The sequence below is a fragment of the Odocoileus virginianus genome, chromosome 16 (genome assembly GCF_023699985.2).
Source record: "Odocoileus virginianus isolate 20LAN1187 ecotype Illinois chromosome 16, Ovbor_1.2, whole genome shotgun sequence".
NCBI classification, from domain to species: Eukaryota; Metazoa; Chordata; class Mammalia; order Artiodactyla; family Cervidae; genus Odocoileus; species Odocoileus virginianus.
This window is the reverse complement of record NC_069689.1, coordinates 26563221-26581390: the sequence shown is the minus strand read 5'-3', so window position 1 is coordinate 26581390 and position 18170 is coordinate 26563221. Positions and strand designations below refer to the sequence as shown.

The window sequence follows — 18170 nt, the reverse complement described above, 5'->3', positions numbered from 1 at the left end:
GGAGATACACAATCTCATACACAATTCCCAGTCTCCCAATTCATCCCACCCCTATTTCCTCCACTGGTAACCACAAGATTGTTTTCTACATCTGTGACTCTATTTCTGCCTTGCAAATAAGTTCATCTGTAAGTCTGTACCATTTTTTAAAGTCCACTATAAGTGATATTATACAGTATTTGAGGTTTCTCAGGTGGCTCAGTGGTAAAGAATCTGCCTGCTAATGCAGGAGACGTGGGAGAGGCAGATTTGATCCCTAGTTTAAAAAGATCCCCTGGCGTCGGAAATGGCAACCCACTCCAATATTCTTGCCTGGAAAATTCCGTGGACAGAGGAGCCTGGCAGGCAATTCATGGGGTTGCAAATAGTCGGGCATGACTGAGTTCACATATTTGCCTTTCTCTGGCTGTATGACAATCTGTATGTGATACAGACTGTATGACTCTAGGTCCATCCTGTCACTACAGGTGGCATTATTTCATTCCTTGTGACTGAGTAATATTCCATTGTATGTATGTACCACATCTTTATCCACTCCTCATTTAATGGACATTTAGGTTGCTTGCATGTCCTGGCTATTGTAAAACAGTGCTTCAGTGAATATTGGGGTGCATGCATCCTTTTGAATAATTTTTTTCTGTATATATGCCCAGGAGTGGGATTGTTGGATTACATGGTAGCTTTATTTTTTTTTTTTTTAAAGAATCTCCATACTGTTCTCCATAGTGGCAGTATCAATTCACATTTCCACCAACAAGGTAGGAGGGTTCCCTTTTCTCTATACACTTTCCAGCATTTATTATTTGTATATCTTTTAATGAAATCTATTCTGACTGGTGTGAGGTGATACCTCATTGTATTAATAGTTTTGTTCTGTATTTCTCTAAAAATTAGTGATATTGAGTATCTTTTCATGTGTTTTTTTGCCATCTGTATGTCTTCTCTCTCCAAGCATTTCTTATTGTACAAATTTAATGCCCTTTCCATCTTAACTAAGCATTTACCAGACATTGTGGGTGTAACTTTTGCATTTTGAAGTGTGATAGCAAAACCAGCACAAATTTCTTTTTCCTTCTTCACAATTTCACAGATAGATTTGTTTCTACCTTAGATCTCAGCAATCTCAGCATATGATTTTTTTCTGCTTATTAAGTCAAGTACTTTCCCATTTTCACCTAAAGGAAGTGCTTTATGGCTTCTCTTTGGCATATCCAAATTGCCAGCATTTTTACTCCTGTGTTTGGGGCCATTTTTAAGTAAACCAAAGGCTCCTTGAACACAGCACTGTGATACCTTGACAACCCATCTGATAACCAAGGTGGCTACTAGGTGACTGATGGACAGGATGTACTGGACAAAGGGATGATTCTGAGCAGGAGGGAGAAGGACAGCAGGAGATTTCATCACACCACTCAGAACAGTGCACAATTTAAAACTTGTGACTTGTTTATTTCTGGAATTTTCAATATAATGTTCTTAGATCTTAGGTAGCAGAATCCATGGAAAGTGAAAATATGGATAAGATGGGACCACAGTAATCAAGCTTCTCTATTTTATAAACTGCCAAGGTAACAGGCAGCTGGTTGAAGAAGTCTGTTCCCACTTTAGGAAATCTGAGGTCCTAAGAGAAAAGGTAGTACCACATAGTATCAGAAATAACATCACCAAGCAGTAGAAGTGCAGCATTCATGAGTATGTCTGTATATTCCCATGGGAAGGTCTGCTTTGTCATGTTACCTCTAAGATACTGAACGTTCGTGGCTTTGGGGATTGATTCTTTAGCTCAGTGCAGTAGTTACTCTTACATCCTGTGTGGTTTCTGAAGAAAGCTATTGTTGTTCAGTCACTAAGTGGTGTCTGATCACTCGAATGTAGACCCTATGGACTACAGCACACCAGGCTCCCCTGTCTTCCACATCTCCCAGAAGTTATTCAAATTCATGTCCATTGACTGATGCTATCTAACCATCTCATCCTCTGCTGCCCCTTTCTCCTGACCTCAATCTTTTCTAGCATCATGCTTTTTCCATGAGTCAGCTCTTCGCACCAGGTGGCCAAAGTATTGGAGCTTCAGAATCAGTCCTTCGGAATGAATATTCAAGGTTGCTTTCCTTTAGGACTGACTGGTTTGACTTCCTTGCAGTCCAAGGGACTCTCAAGAGTCTTCTCCAACACCACAATTCAAAAGAATAAATTCTTCTGTGTTCAGCATTTTTTATGATACAATTCTCATAGCTGTACACGATTACTGTAAAAACCATATCTTTGACTATACAGACCTTTGTTGGCAAACTGATTCCAATACTGATTTGGAAGAAAGCCTTCCAAAGGTCTATCTTTTGGAAGATAGGCCTTCCAAATCAGTGTTCCTGACTTGTACTATGAAATCCTCCTCAGAAGCAGTATTATATTTTAATATTGACACAACACTTGAGCTGCAAAATGCATCAGCCATTATATAATGTCTGGCTAAGTTAATATAACTATTTTTGCAGTGAAAATTGATACCTCAGTTTCTTTAAACTAAATGTTCTCATCCTTTTCATATACCACCTCTTCATCTGGATCTGTTAGAAACAGTTGACATTATGCTACCACATTTTCAGATTTCTTGTTAAAATATATTTGAATAATAGTTTGAACATAAAATGAGATCATTTGAGTGCATTAAGTAGTAAGAAAGTGGGAGCATTTCTAGCAAGAGTAAATCTCTGCAAGGTGGTATCTTAGGCAAGGATTTTTCTCTTGTTTTTCTGGACTCAAACAAACAGACAAATTTCTCTGGGTTCGTCTGTCTCATAATGCAGAACACAATTAAATTAACTAGTTAAGAATTTAGCTTTAACATTTTTAATACTGAATACAGAAAAGGATGAAGTACATTAATTATTGAACATTCTTGAATTGATACTATAGACTATGTAGGTAATTCTGTGCCAAAACTTGAAGCTGAAGAGCTTCTTTAATATCTTTGACAAACATAGTTTACAGATTTGCAAAAGTATTCAAGAAACAAACCTACACCTTTTGGAGTGTGCACATGTACAGCTATGCAGTGCTCTAATTGTAAACCAAAGGATCCTCAAACTCACGCTCTGCCAGATTCTTTCTGAAGAGGCAAAAATCTTTGATTTCAGAGAACAGGTTTCCTACTAATTATTGGTTCTGGAAAACAAATAGAGAACACACATCCTTTTATTTAGGACTTTGAATGCAACAGACTTTCACTTTAGCTTGCTCAGGCACTAGAGGGGAGTGTGGTGTCACACAAGTGTTGCAGCTGCTGCATTCTGCAAAGTGCATGTATGCTGGCATGCCCAGACACTGGGAAAAGGTACAGCAAAGAAGGACTAAGAAAAATATTTCCCTAAGATTGAAACAGGACAAGCTTAGTTTCCAAAAGTCTACTTTGACCTAGTGTGTTACACAAAAATTCCCAATATAGGGATTTGATCTCCTTTAAGGGACAATATCATTCAATTTGGAGAAAGAAATGGCCACCTACTCCAGTATTTGTACCTGGGAAATGCCATGGACAAAGGAGCGTGGAGGGCTACACTCCATGGGGTCATAAAAAGAGTCAGATGTGACTTAGTGACTAGACAAGTCATTCAAGTAATTTAATTTCCATAACCTTCCTGTTATTTAAAAATGATATATGCTTACTTATTCTTAAGAAGAAAGTTAAACAATATAGAAAGTACAAAGAGGAAAGTGAAAACAACTGGAACTCAAACCATATATTCCCACCATATGGGGGAGGAGTCTTTCAGACCTCTCTCTCGTTCCCCTTCTACATACAGAAATACATATATGATTTTAAATACATGAAATGACACTGTATGTATGTGTTGTATGAAACTGCCTTCTGTTTCTGGAATGGTATTCTTGCAGATGGAGTAGACATCTTTCTGTGGTTGTGAGAAGGATGAGTCACAGGACCTAGGTTTAAATTTCTTCTCCATGCACTATGTGACGTTGGGCAAGTGAGTTAACCCATCTGCATGTACCTCAGTTTCCTCATAATGCAAGAATAGGGATGATAATATCACCTATTTAGACAGTTGATGTGAAAGTAAAATCAGATTGTGTAATTGTTTAAGATAGTACCTGAATCTTAATAAGTACTTAATACATTTTAACTATCTTAACTGAATACAAGTTTCAACCTCAGAGTAACACGGAAGGTTGTTATAATATGAAAGTGGGATTTTTTAAAAATAACTTTCATCATGATAATCCTGAACCATGCTTTTAATATAAATTATTATTGCTTCTACATTTAGCTATATCTTCCCTGACACTGGTATTTACATGCAGCAAATACTATGTACTTATTTACTGATCTACCCGAAGACTGTAACAGAAAGAGATAAACTATCTTTTGTGGAGGTCATTTAAGAATTGTTCTGTGAAACACAAGGTGCCTTTAAGCAAGAGAATTTTCCATGGGCTGGCTTTATAAGACATGACTCCAGCTAAAAATCCCTGTTAATTATTAAACCCTTATGTATAATCTGGATACCTGACACTGCAGATACTGAAGATTGAGAACAGAGAGTGTTTGTCCCTCAAGTTAAGCCTAAACACCGATAGAAAAAAGTAGTTAAGAGGTTGAAAAACCTCAAACCTTTCCCTCTTACATTTAGAAAATAGGCTGGGTTATCTCCTGTTTTGGCTGGCATAAATACTGCCTAAACGATCGATTTAAACCTTGTTTGGGATTCCTGCTTATTTTAGCATGGCGGATCTTAAAGTTCACAGGATCTTCCTTTTGGTTATTTCTCTGACAAAGTGTTTGGAGAGCACACAACTGCTGGCAGACTTAAAAAAATGTGGTGACTTGGAATGTGAAAGTAAGTTGCTTTTCTTTTTTTCCTCTTAAACTAAAGCTCTGAAATGATATAAAATGTTATTGTGGACATGTATGATAAAAAATGAACATTAATATCATTGGGAAATATTTGTAGTTATAAGGTGTAGTCCACTATAAAAAGGACATGTTAGAAGCAAAACATTTTGTGATAGTTTTTAATGTAAATATAAAGGAGTAAGGATAACCTTATATATAAATATATCAGAAAATATAAGGATATTAATCCAGCTTTCTAAAACAAACTAGCACTTTTACTACTTTTTAAGATAAATGTAAATGATTTGTATTAAAAAAACAAGCCATTTGATAGCTATTTTTATGAAGCTCTTACATTTTTTAGTTTCTGTTTCACAATCAGAAGTTTCTGACTCTCATGAGTTTTCTAAGACTGTTTTTATTTCATACCATCATGATTTATTGTCTAAAACTTTATCAAACATTAATCATTTTTGCATAATTTATTATGTAAAATAATGAAATCAATTTTAGGAGTTGAAAATTTTATTTAAGTCTTTGAATATTAAGCTTTCTTCTACAATGATAAATTAATTTTCATTTTGTTCTTTAAGAACTTATTATGGTACAGAACGAATAGCATCTTCATCCCAATATATTAGAATTGCTTTGAACCTTCTGTCCCTCCAGTATGTGAGAAGTATTTCTAATTTGCAACATGGAAATTAAAAATATAAAATATTATTAGTATTAACATAAATAATTTAAAAGTAAATTTTTATGTGTAAACATTTTCCTTAATAATTTGGATATGTAATTAAATATAGAGAGAATGTTTACTAGATGATAATAATAATGTTATTATATAACCATTATATAATTATATTATTTTCTAATTATATAACAATAATTAAAACAATTTTTTTTTCTTTCTTTACAGCCTCATTTTAGTTGCCTTAGGGTTAGGCACATATCATGTAAACAGAACATTCACATTTATAGTAATCGATAAAAGTTATTTTAACTTTAATTGCACAACTTAATCAAAATGTTTTACATATGTCAGTATAATTATAATAGTTAATATGATATGTATGTTACTTTACATGTTGAAGGGCTAAATCTAGCATATGGGGATATAATCGTTCATAGTTACTAAGGGTCTGTTATGTGCTGGGTCTGCAAGATGAGGGATGTGTATCTAAGCAGAATAAAATAAAATGTAAGATAAGTTTCTCTTCCTCCAGGGATTTTCATTCTAGTAAATGATGATAAGACAGGTCAATATGAAATAGTAGATAGGGGTATAACATAAGAATAATAGGTGATTTTGAAATTCAGAGAAGGGGCAGAGTAGGCTGGACCAATTAGGGATATCTCATATAAGAAGTAGGATATGAGTTGTCCATTAAGAGAGACTGATGGATTTCTACAAAGGTTTAGGGAAAAACAAAGAAAAGCTCAGAATATAGAAAGTGGATGTTGCAGTGAAAAGAAAGTCAGTTCAGATCTGGCTCCACTATTTATCAGGTGTGTGACCATCTCTTTGAGACTTAATTAAAGGCTCATTTGTTAGTCTGAGATGAGATTATTTACCTCATAGGCTGTTTTGAGAATTTAATAATAACAATGATAAAAGGTATGAAAGAGCTTATCATGATGCCTGGAGTAGAGTAGGTGCTAGGAAGAAAACTAATTATCTTTTCCTTCCCTTCTCTACTTTGCATGTTACATAGCTTTAATAAGCAGAGTCTCAGCCTTAAGAGATTACAGAGGACCTGACTGTCGATACCTGAACTTCACTAAGGGAGAAGAGATATCAGTTTACGTTAAACTCTCAGGAAAAAGGGAAGACTTGTGGGCAGGAAGTGTAAGTATCTAACCTTAAAAAATCGAATACAGAATAAATGACCAGCTTGCACAAAGAAGCCTCGTTTTCATCTCTAAAAGAACTTTAAACATTCCAAAGTACTATATATATGTATATATATATATATGTATAACTTTTGATGTATTTAAACAAACAACATGGACATGTTCACTGTTGGTTCCAGAATTTCTATAAAAGTAGCTTTGGGGAAGCCAATCTGAGATGAAGGCTTAAGAGTGCCTTGAAGTTATTTTACATAAAATGCATAGTTTTTTAACTTAACTCTTATATTTGTTTGGAGAGACTTTAGAGGTACTGATGGAGGTTATCAGGTGACTAGGTAAGCCCAGCCATCCCTTGGTGCTACCAAGGTTTAGGAGAGACTGGGAAGTTTTAGTTAATCAGATTAAAAGACATGTCTTGGGGCTTCCCTGGCAGTCCAGTGGTTAGAGCTCCATGATATCACCTTTCACTGCCAAAGGTGCAGTTCCATTTCCTAACTGGGAAAACTGAGATCTCACTTGGCCAGAAAAATAAAAAAGACATGTCTTTCTGAGCAAATAAAGGTCTGAGTTGCTATTGAAGAGGTCCTCTGAAAGATTAGTAGCCTAAGGAAATGAGATATATTAATTCTTCATGGAAAAAAAGAATAGCTGAGATACTTTTATTCGGCCCAAAGTCCTATTACACTGAAATTCCTAGGCTTCTGAATCATCTTTCTGAATGCATAATGTAGAAAAATTAATGATTAATATTTTCAGTTGAAAATAGATTGGTATCTAAGTTTATATCATTATGTTTAAGAATGAAAACATACCATGACACATGATTTTATTCCCAAGCTGAGCAAGCATGACCAAACTATACATACATCATTTCCATATAGCATATGCATAAGATCTCTTCGTTGTATAGCATCTACATGGGAAGCCTCTGATCTTTATTTGAAGGTGCAGATTCTATGTGGGTCAATCCTGCTTCTTAGCATTAGAGGCTATATGACTGAACCTCAGACATCATTGACCAGAATGGTTTACCTGGACTTTGCAGCTCCCAAGACTTCTTACTGCTTATGGTTCTTTAAACATACTATTTCTCTGACTTGAATGCACTGGAGGTATCTAATGCAACTATAAGAAAAATTAAACAGTAGGTATCATAAGAAGAAAAGAAAGCATTCTTTCTTGTCTGCTGCTACTGCTGCTAAGTCACTTCAGTCGTGTCTGACTCTGCAACCCCATAGATGGCAGCTCACCAGGCTCCTCCATCCCTGGGATTCTCCAGGCAAAAACACTGGAGTGGGTTGCCATTTCCTTCTCCAATGCATGAAAGTGAAAAGTGAAAGTGAAGTTGTTCAGTTGTGTCTGACTCTTAGCAAACCCCATGGACCACAGCCTACCAGGCTCCTCCATCAATGGGATTTTCCAGGCAAGAATATTGAAGTGGGGTGCCATTGCCTTCTCCGTCTTTCTTTCTTGTCTACTATGTGTGAAAATGATAGTTCACACAAAGCAACATGTAATGTGTGGAGCCAGGGTGAAGTTTCAAGCACACTTAATTTTATGCTTTAGGTGTCTAGTCCAGGCAGATAGCCATTTAAGCAGCCACACTGTGGGCTTCCCTGGTGTCTCAGCGGTAAGGAATCCACCTACCAGTGCAGGAGACACAGGTTTGATCCTTGCTCTGGGAAGATCCCAATGCTGCGAAGCCACTGAAACTGTGGGCCACAGTTACTGAACCTGCACTCTGGAGCCTGGGAGTCACAACCTCTGAGACCACATGCCACGACTCCCGAAGCCCATGTGCCCTCGAGCCCATGCCCTGCAACAAGAGAAGCCACTGAGATGAGAGGCCTGCACACTGCGACTGGACAATAGGCCCTGCTCGATGCAACTAGAGAAAAGCCTGCATGGCAACAAAGACATAGCACAGCCAAAAATAAGTAAATAAATAAAATTAAAAGAATCCACACTGTGTGATTAAGACTCTGGGCTTTTGTTGCTGAGGGCCTGGGTTCAATCCCTCATTAAAGAACTAAGACCCTGCAAACCAGGTTTTACCACCATAGAAAAGAAGCCACATTGTGGAGTTCGCTTTGTCAGTTTTCAAATAGTTGCAGCAACTGAAGAGCTGGAAAAATCAGAATTGAGGTGTAATGGTGCTAAATCAAAGGGCCAAAAGAAATACACTCTTTAAACTTGGACAGGGGTAGGAAATGGACTGAGAGTGGCCATGTGAAGCCTTCACTCTTGGGGGACATCTTGAAGGCACTTAAATAAGATTGAGAGGACCTCTGTCACCAAGGTACAGCAGTTGAATGGAACCCAATCCCCTCTGGAGGACTCGTAGATCTTTACTATCTTGATGAATCCATCTTGGCCCTTCAGAGTTTAAACATCTTATCTTATTTTGACATCCTGAAAATGCTGAATATGTCACAGCTCCATCTAGCTTGGATACTGTCACCATTCCCTTGTTTTTTCATATTCCAGGTTTATTAGTATAAATCTGTGGTCCACTAGGCAAGAAAGGTCATTAAGAACAAAAAAAAGGAAGAAAATGAGTGGTTTTCCCTCTGAAATCTAAAAAAGTGCCATTTTATAGCTTACCTCTTTGTTCCCTCAAATTAACCCTGTTCTGTTGAGTAGCGAACGGAATATGATTTAATTGGACTTTCTTTTAGATAGTAAATGAAAACCAATAAATATTGTGATTTGAAATACATGAAAGTCAAGCACATGGAACAAAATTAGACTCAATAGCTATTGCTTTGATCACTCTTGTTAACATTTATTCTTCATTTTGATAGAAAGGAAAGGACTTTGGATATTTTCCCAGAGATGCAGTCCAGATTGAACAAGTATTCATATCTGAGGAAGTTCAAATACCAACAAAAGTGAGTAAACAGATTTTGGTTGTTAATTGAACTGATTTATTTTTTAAAAGTAAATTTATGTATTTTTTCTCTAACAAGAATTACCCATTTTCTGTTTCTTCTTTCTCCTTTTAATGAATGTATTCTTTATTTAATTTAATTTATTTTTTAATTAATTGATATTGGAGTATAGTTGTTCTCTGTGTGTGTGTGTGTGTGTGTGTGTGTGTGTGTGTGTGTATTAGTCATTCATTCATGTCTGACTCTTTGTGACCTCTTTGGACAGTAGCCCACCAGGATTCTCTGTCCATGGAATTCTCAAGGCAAGAATATTGGACTGGGTTGCCATTCCCTTATCGGTTATTAGTTGAATTTAAAATTTCTTGATTAACACAGTTTTCTGTGGTGTAAGTGCCTATTGGTTATACATCTTATAGAGTGGATACATAAAATAGTCTTAAGAACTCACGCTAGGAATAGTTTGACTATGTGAATAAAATCAGGTAAGACAGGGTTAATGACAAAGATTTTGCTTACTGAAAAATTAGCAGGCAGTAGAATATAGTAGTTTAGAGCATAAATTCTGGAGATGGGCTGGGTTCAAAGCCTGACTTAGCCACTGAGTTGTTATGTGATCTTTCTGCCTTTTTTCTCATTTGTGAAATGAGGATGATGATTATAAACTTACCTCATAAACGTACTGAGGAAAAAAGAGCATATGAAAGCACATAAAACAGCATTTACTAAATGCTATGTAAATGTTAGATATTATTTCTAATGTTATTGTCCTCCTGAGACAGAGTTTATCTCCCATCATACTCTCTAGGTCTCCAATCTATAAACTTCTTTTGCTGTTGGAGCTTCGACTGAGTTTGATAATGCTGGGCTTGATAATGAGAAAGGGAATCAGAAGGTGACTCTTCAATACGTGAATTTGACTAGCACATTTAATTCAGATTCTGAGTTCGATCCCTGGATCAGCAAGATCCTCTGGAGGAGAGTATGGCCACCCACTCCAGAATTCTTGCCTGGAAAATCCCACGGACAGAGGAGCCTGGCAGGCTACGGTCCATAGGATCACAAAGAGTCAGACACAACTGAAGCGACTTAGCACACACACATGCAGGTTAAGCCAGTTTACCTTAAATGAGGTCAGTGTGAAGTCAGTTCTGCCTGGTTAAGTAAACTGTCTATTATCCGGCTCTTTCCCAGCACAAATTCTGGGATTAACTGTCTATTCACTGTGTAACTATTGGTCCTGCCACTTCTGTCTCCAAAATATATCTATCTGTTTTCTCTTCATTTTTACTCTCCCTATAGCTCTGACTCAAAGCATAATTACCTCCTGAGTAGAACCTGTAGTAGGTTTCTAACTGGTCTTTTTACCTTTACTTTTGCCCTCTTCCAATTCATTCTCTAAACAGCCATGAATCTTATAGTCATGAATCAAAATCCAAAAAATCAGATCTTGTCATTCACTTGGTTTAAAGCCTTTGAATGGCTTTGCGTTGAATCTGGAATCAAGCCCTGACTCCTTACCTGGCTCTGTTCCTGCCCTCTGCTGACCCTGTCTTATGCCCTTCTTCTGGCCCCCACTATGCTCCTAGCCATGCTGGTCTATTGACTGTTCTTCGACCATGCCAAGCCCTTTCCCTGCCCAGAAACCCAAATAGGTCATTCCCTTTGTTTGGAATGCTTTCCCTAAGTTCTCCACCTGGTTAGTCCCTCCTTATCCTTTTGTTGTTGTTGTTTAGTCATTAAGTTGTATCTGTTATTGTTTAATCCTCAAGCTGTAGGTCGCAGCGTAAACATCAGTGCCTCAGAGAGCTCTTCCATGATGATTCTAAAGGAATTAATGCTTCTCAACCACAACTTCCTATTTATTTCCTGCATAGCACTTATCACAATCTATTATTTATTGTTTCTATCATTTACTGTAGAATTTCAGTACTTGGCACAGAGCAGAGCACATAGTAGGCATATCAGTTCAGTCAGTTCAGTCGCCCTCAGTTGTGTCCAACTCTTTGCGACCCCATGAATCACAGCACGCCAGGCCTCCCTGTCCATCAAAAACTCCCGGAGTTTACTCAAACTCATGTCCATCGAGTTGGTGATGCCATCCAGCCATCTCATCCTCTGTCACCGCCTGCTCCTCCTTCTCCCAATCCCTCCCAGCATCAGGGTCTTTTCCAATGAGTCAACTCTTTGCATGAGGTGGCCAAAGTATTGGAGTTTCAGCTTCAACCTCAGTCCTTCCAATGAACACCCAGGACTGATCTCCTTGAGGATGGACTGGTTGGATCTCCTTGCAGTCCAAGGGACTCTCAAGTCTTCTCCAACACCACAGTTCAAAAGCATCAATTTTTCGGTGCTCAGCTTTCTTCACAGTCCAACTCTCACATCCATACATGACCACTGGAAAAACCACAACCTTGACTAGATGGACCTTTGTTGACAAAGTAATGTCTCTGCTTTTTAATATGCTATCCAGGTTGGTCATAACTTTCCTTCCAAGGAGTAAGTGTCTTTTAATTTCATGGCTGCCTTCACCATCTGCAGTGATTTTGGAGCCCAAAAAAGTAAAGTCTGACACTGCTTCCACTGTTTCCCCATCTATTTCCCATGAAGTGATGGGACCAGATGCCATGATCTTAGTTTTCTGAATGTTGAGCTTTAAGCCAACTTTTTCACTCTCCTCTTTCACTTTCATCAAGAGGCTTTTTAGTTCCTCTTCACTTTCTGCCATAAGGGTGGTGTCACCTGCATATCTGAGGTTATTGATATTTCTCTCAGCAATCTTGATTCCAGCTTGTGCTTCCTCCAGCCCAGCGTTTTTCATGATGTACTCTGCATATAAGTTAAATAAGCAGGGTGACAATATACAGCCTTGCCGTACTCCTTTTCCTATTTGGAACCAGTCTGTTGTTCCATGTCCAGTTCTAACTGTTGCTTCCTGACCTACATACAGGTTTCTCAAGAGTTAGGTCAGGTGGTCTGGTATTCCCATCACTTTCAGAATTTTCCAGTTTATTGTGATCCACACAGTCAAAGGCTTTGGCATAGTCAATAAAGCAGAAATAGATGTTTTTCTGGAACTTTCTTGCTTTTTCGATGATCCAGCAGATGTTGGCAATTTGATCTCTGGTTCCTCCGTCTTTTCTAAAACCAGCTTGAACATCTGGAAGTTCACGGTTCACGTATTGCTGAAGCCTGGCTTGGACAATTTTGAGCATTACTTTACTAGCATGTGAGATGAGTGCAATTGTGCAGTAGTTTGAGCATTCTTTGGCATTGCCTTTCTTAGGGATTGGAATGAAAACTGATGTGGCCACTGCTGAGTTTTCCAAATTTTCTGGCATATTGAGTACAGCACTTTCACATCATCATCACAGCATCATCATTCCAGCTCAGCTGGAATTCCATCACCTCCAATAGCTTTGTTCGTAGTGATGCTTTCTAAGGCCCACCTGAAAAAAAAAAAAATAAGGCCCACCTGACTTCACATTCCAGGATGTCTTGTTCTAGGTGAGTGATCACACCACTGTGATTATCTGGGTCGTGAAGATCTTTTTTGTACAGTTCTTCTTTGTATTCTTGCCACCTCTTAATATCTTCTGCTTCTGTTAGGTCCATACAATTTCTGTCCTTTATTGTGCCCATCTTTGCAAGAAAATTTCCCTTGGTATCTCTAATTTTCTTGAAGAGATCTCTAGTCTTTCCCATTCTGTTGTTTTCCTCTGTTTCTTTGCATTGATCACTGAGGAATGCTTTCTTATCTCTCCTTGCTATTCTTTGGAACTCTGCATTCAAATGGGAATATCTTTCCTTTTCTCCTTTGCTTTTTGAGTCTCTTCTTTGTAAGAAGAAGCTATTTGTAAGGCCTCCTCAGACAACCATTTTGCCCTTTTGCATTTCTTTTCCATGGGGATGGTCTTAATCCCTGTCTCCTGTACAGTGTCATGGACTTCCGTCCATGGTTCATCAGGCACTCTGTCTATCAGATCTAGTCCCTTAAGTCTATTTCTCACTTCTACTGTATGGTCATAAGGGATTTGATTTAGGTCATACCTGAATGGTCTAGTGGTTTTCCCTACTTTCTTCAATTTAATTCTGAATTTGGCAATAAGGAGTTCATGATCTGAGCCACAGTCAGCTCCTGGTCTTGTTTTTGCTGACTGTATAGAGCTTCTCCATCTTTGGCTGCAAACAATATAATCAATCTGGTGTTGACCATCTGGTGATGTCCATGTGTAGAGTCTTCTCTTGTGTTGTTGGAAGAGGGTGTTTGCTATGACCAGTGTGTTCTCTTGGCAAGACTCTATTAACCTTTGCCCTGCTTCATTCTGTACTCCAAGGCCAAATTTGCCTGTTACTCCAGGTGTTTCTTGACTTCCTACTTTTGCATTCCAGTCCCCTATAATGAAAAGGATGTCTTTTTTTTGGTGTTAGTTCTAAAAGGTCTTGTAGGTCTTCATAGAACCATTCAACTTCAGCTTCTTCAGCATTACTGGTTGGGGCATAGGCTTGGATTACCGTGATATTGAATGGTTTGCCTTGGAAACGAACAGAGATCATTATGTCATTTCTGAGATTGCATCCAAGTACTGCATTTCAGACTCTTTTGTTGACCATGATGGCTACTCCATTTCTTCTAAGGGATTCCTGCCCACAGTAGTAGATATAATGATCATCTGAGTTAAATTCACCCATTCCAGTCCATTTTAGTTCGCTGATTCCTAGAAGGTTGACATTCTAGGCATATAGGAGGCCTATATGCCAAATTCTTAGGTCAAGTCCCTTGCGAAATAGATGGACTTTGGCATCCAAGAAGGGTACTGGGGAGTACTCTTGGGAATAGCACTTGTAAAGAAACACCAGAAAAAGCAGGATTGGACAGACAGAGAAGTTGAACTATAATGCAGTTGCAGCAATGATTTCAGGTGATTCTATAAGGAACTTAGAAGCTGAGATGACTTTTCAGATTTGTTCTGAATAGAGGCAAGGGAATGGGCCTTTTTATCCTTGCACGACTGGCTCATCTAGGGTAGTATAACCTTGGGCTACATTAGACTAGTATTTACTAGGGATAGTTTCTATTTTAAGTACTTTATTCATTTAATCTTTTCACAACAGCCCTATAAGTTATTATTTTTCTCATTTTGCAAACGAAGAGGCTGAGGCATAGAAAGGTCATCTAATTCACCCAAGGTCACAGAGCTAGTAAACAGCAGGATTAAGATTTCAATCCAAGGGTGAAACAGATCACCAGCCCAGGTTGGATGTATGAGACAAGTGCTCAGGGCTGGTGCACTGGGAAGACCCAGAGGGATGGGATGGGGAGGGAGGCGGGAGGGGGGATCGGGATGGGGAACACATGTAAATCCATGGCTGATTCATGTCAAGGTATGGCAAAAACCACTACAATATATTGTAAAGTAATTAGCCTCCAAGTAATAAAAATAAATGAAAAAAAAAAAAAGATTTCAATCCATAGTTTGGCTCCAACGTCTATTAATCACAGTGTTGCAGTGCCAAAATTATACTGTAGAAATTGCAATTCTGAAGTTTATTTTTTTTAAAATTCTGAGTTTTATTCTCATTTTATAATGGTGATTACCAAACAGCAGTGCATATCAGTGTCTCATACCTTCAGATAAAAAAAAATAGCTTTTATCATTTTATTCTTGAAAATTTGGTTGTTCTGTGAGATAAGCAAGGGGATCCCTGTCTCCATTGGCTGCTTACAGTAACTCCGTTAAAGAAGCCTGAATGTTTTAGTGTAGCTTCTAATCAGGCCATCATGCTTTAGAATCTGGTTTTTCTGAGCTGTGATCATCTGCTGTAAGTTCCGGTCTGAAACCACTGCACAGCTCCAAATGGCCATTCATTGTACCCTTACAAGGAGCAAGATTGTGTCCATGTATGCCTTTTCATTAGAGTTTCTTCGCAGAATATACTCAATGCTGGATTACCTTTTCTTCTAAAGTTCTTCAACTATTTGATCACAAATCCTAATGCAAGTGGATCTCACTGAGGTTTTTATCACTAACCCTGAAAAGTCAGTTAGGATACAGATGTTTGTGATTAGGAGTTTTTGCTCAGCTATTGAGCTAGTTGTGTGGCCTTGGGAAAATGACACTCATTTGGAATGATTTTGGACAAACAAGGAGTTTCAGTATATTAATGTCAATCATATATATTTTTTTCCTTTCAGGAATCTGACTTTTTCTGTCTTCTTGGAATAAACTACGTATTTGAAAATGAAGCTAGTGAGTTAAACAGTGATAATAGTGAAAATATGTATCCATATGAAGAAGATAATGACCCCAAATCTAGTGTATATGAAAATGATTTTCAGATAGAACCTGGCTTTTATTCAACTTCTGAAGGTAGTTTGTTTGAAGACCTATTTCCAGCTTCAGAGGCTCCTAAAGATATCAGAAGTACTAGTGAATCAGAAGATTGGGAAGCAGAAGCTGGAAGTATGGAACAGTATCTTATTCCAGAAGGGGATCATGTCCCACTGTCTTCAACTGTGCCTGAAGTGAAAGAATGGTTTGGATTCGGAAAGGACCAAACTGAAGAAAAGACTTTTGAATCAGTTATTGAACCTCAAGAAGAAAGCTCATTTCGAAGTAGACAAACAGCAGTGGAAGATGGGAATGGCCCAGAGGAATTAAACAGTGGTAAGCCCCAAACAGAACATAAGCAAGAACTTGAATCAGAGTTTGATTCAGTGCCAAAGGAACAGTCTGAACTAGTGTCTGAGTCAGAGCACATTTTCAGTCCTCAAGACACTGGTTGGTTTGGTGGTAGATTTACAAGTTATTTGGGTTTTGGAGGTGAGGATACAGAGCTTGAGTTATTGTCCAAAGAAAGCAACCCACCTTTAGAAGATGCTCCTAGTTCCATATCCTCTGAGGAAGAACCCACTGTTCCGTGTACAGAAATATTAACAGAAAAAGAAGACATAATCACTAATGACAGCTCAATTCTCAAGCCAAGCTGGTTTGATTTTGGTTTTGCTATGCTAGGCTTTGCATATGCTAATGAAGATAAAATGATATCAGATGATGGAATAAATGAAGAAGGAGGTGTGGGAGATAAACACAGACATCCTTCAACAAGTGAATTTGACCCTCATAAGGAACAAGAAATAAAACTAATAAAAATTACAAAAACTGAAAATCAAATAGGCAAGGAAAGGGTCTTAGAGAAAACAGACGATTCTGATACTGTCCCATATTTTAAAAAGCTCTTATATAATTTTGACAATCGCTGGAGGTTCCAGAACACTCCAAAGGAAATGGAATTGACATTTCCCAAACAGACTCTGGATCAAAGTAATATGGGTGAAAATGATAAAACAGAAGAATTTTCAGCTGAAAAGTACCCCACAGATAATATAGAAGATATGTTGAAAAGTGATTACAGTCAGCCAGGTTAGTATAAAATATCTATAATGTGATTTCTTTTTTAAACATAGGAAAAAGTGAAATTGCTAGTTGCTCAGTCGTGTCTCACTTTTTGAGGTGCCATGGACTGTAGCCCGCCAGGCTCCTCTGTCCATGAATTCTCCAGGCCAGAATACCGGAGTGGGTAGAGATTCTCTTCTTCTTCAGGGGATCTTCTCAAGCCAGGGGTCGAACCTGGGTCTCCCGCATTATGGGCAGATTCTTTATGGTCTGAGCCTACTTTTATAAATACAAATCACATGAAAAATCCAGGAATCCTTGTTTTTCTAAATAAACAATAATCAGCAACAACCTTGTCAATCACCCTTTTATCAATATATCTGGTTTGCTCTGGGACTTAGTAGATCTTGAAGTGAAGTGAAAGTCAGTCAGTCATGTGCACCTCTTTGCGACCCCATGGACAGGTGCCTGCCAGGCTCCTCTGTTCATGGAATTCTGCAGGCAAGAATACTGGAGTGGGTTGCCATTCCATTCTTCAGGGGATCTTCCCAACTCAGGGTTCAAACCCAGGTCTCCCACATTGCAGGTGGATTCTTTACTGTCTGAGCCACAGGGAAGCCCTTAGTAGATCTCAATATCATAAAATCTCAAGGGGCAAGAAATGATTGGATATATATGGATCTTTCAAGGAGATCTTTAGGTATTTTACAATAAGTTTTAATCAAACTGCTATATGTAGACAGGTTTAAAAATATATGTAGTGCTAAGGCTTTTTTTTTTTTAAACAAAAGCAATTTCTGTTCCCTTTGTCCATCTCTACTTCCACTTCTCTCCCAAGGATAATAATTTCTTTTATTTTTTAGAGAAAATTTATTTTAGTATTTATCTATTTTCTAAATAAAATATTTATATTGTTCTTCTTTGATTAACCTATTTTAGATAATGTCCATTGACTTCCTGTTCTGTTAGGTGATAATTTTTGCTTATTAGGTTATTCTAAAAACACCTTTCATTAGTTTAAAATAGTCTTGGTTTCTAAATTATATTTTATTCTAGAACTATAGTTCCTTACCTCCCCCCTAAGAAGATCTGTGATAACAAGGTGTTCTTTAAGTGTGCAAGATAATATGGAAACTCAAGCAAAAACAATGTAAAACGTTTTCCACATTCTCCCTCAAG

The 18170-nt window shown here is 37.8% G+C and overlaps 1 protein-coding gene across 1 annotated transcript in view; it reads left to right on the top strand.

The window, feature by feature from the left end:
* The first annotated feature begins 4535 nt into the window (after positions 1-4535).
* MIA2 (MIA SH3 domain ER export factor 2) overlaps positions 4536-18170 on the top strand; it is an 88363-nt gene continuing 74728 nt past the window's right edge. Inside the window, 4 exon segments of the mRNA XM_020916566.2 lie at positions 4536-4856; positions 6568-6701; positions 9511-9597; positions 15791-17018. Coding sequence (XP_020772225.2) covers positions 4742-4856; positions 6568-6701; positions 9511-9597; positions 15791-17018 — 1564 coding nt within the window. The 5' untranslated portion in view covers positions 4536-4741.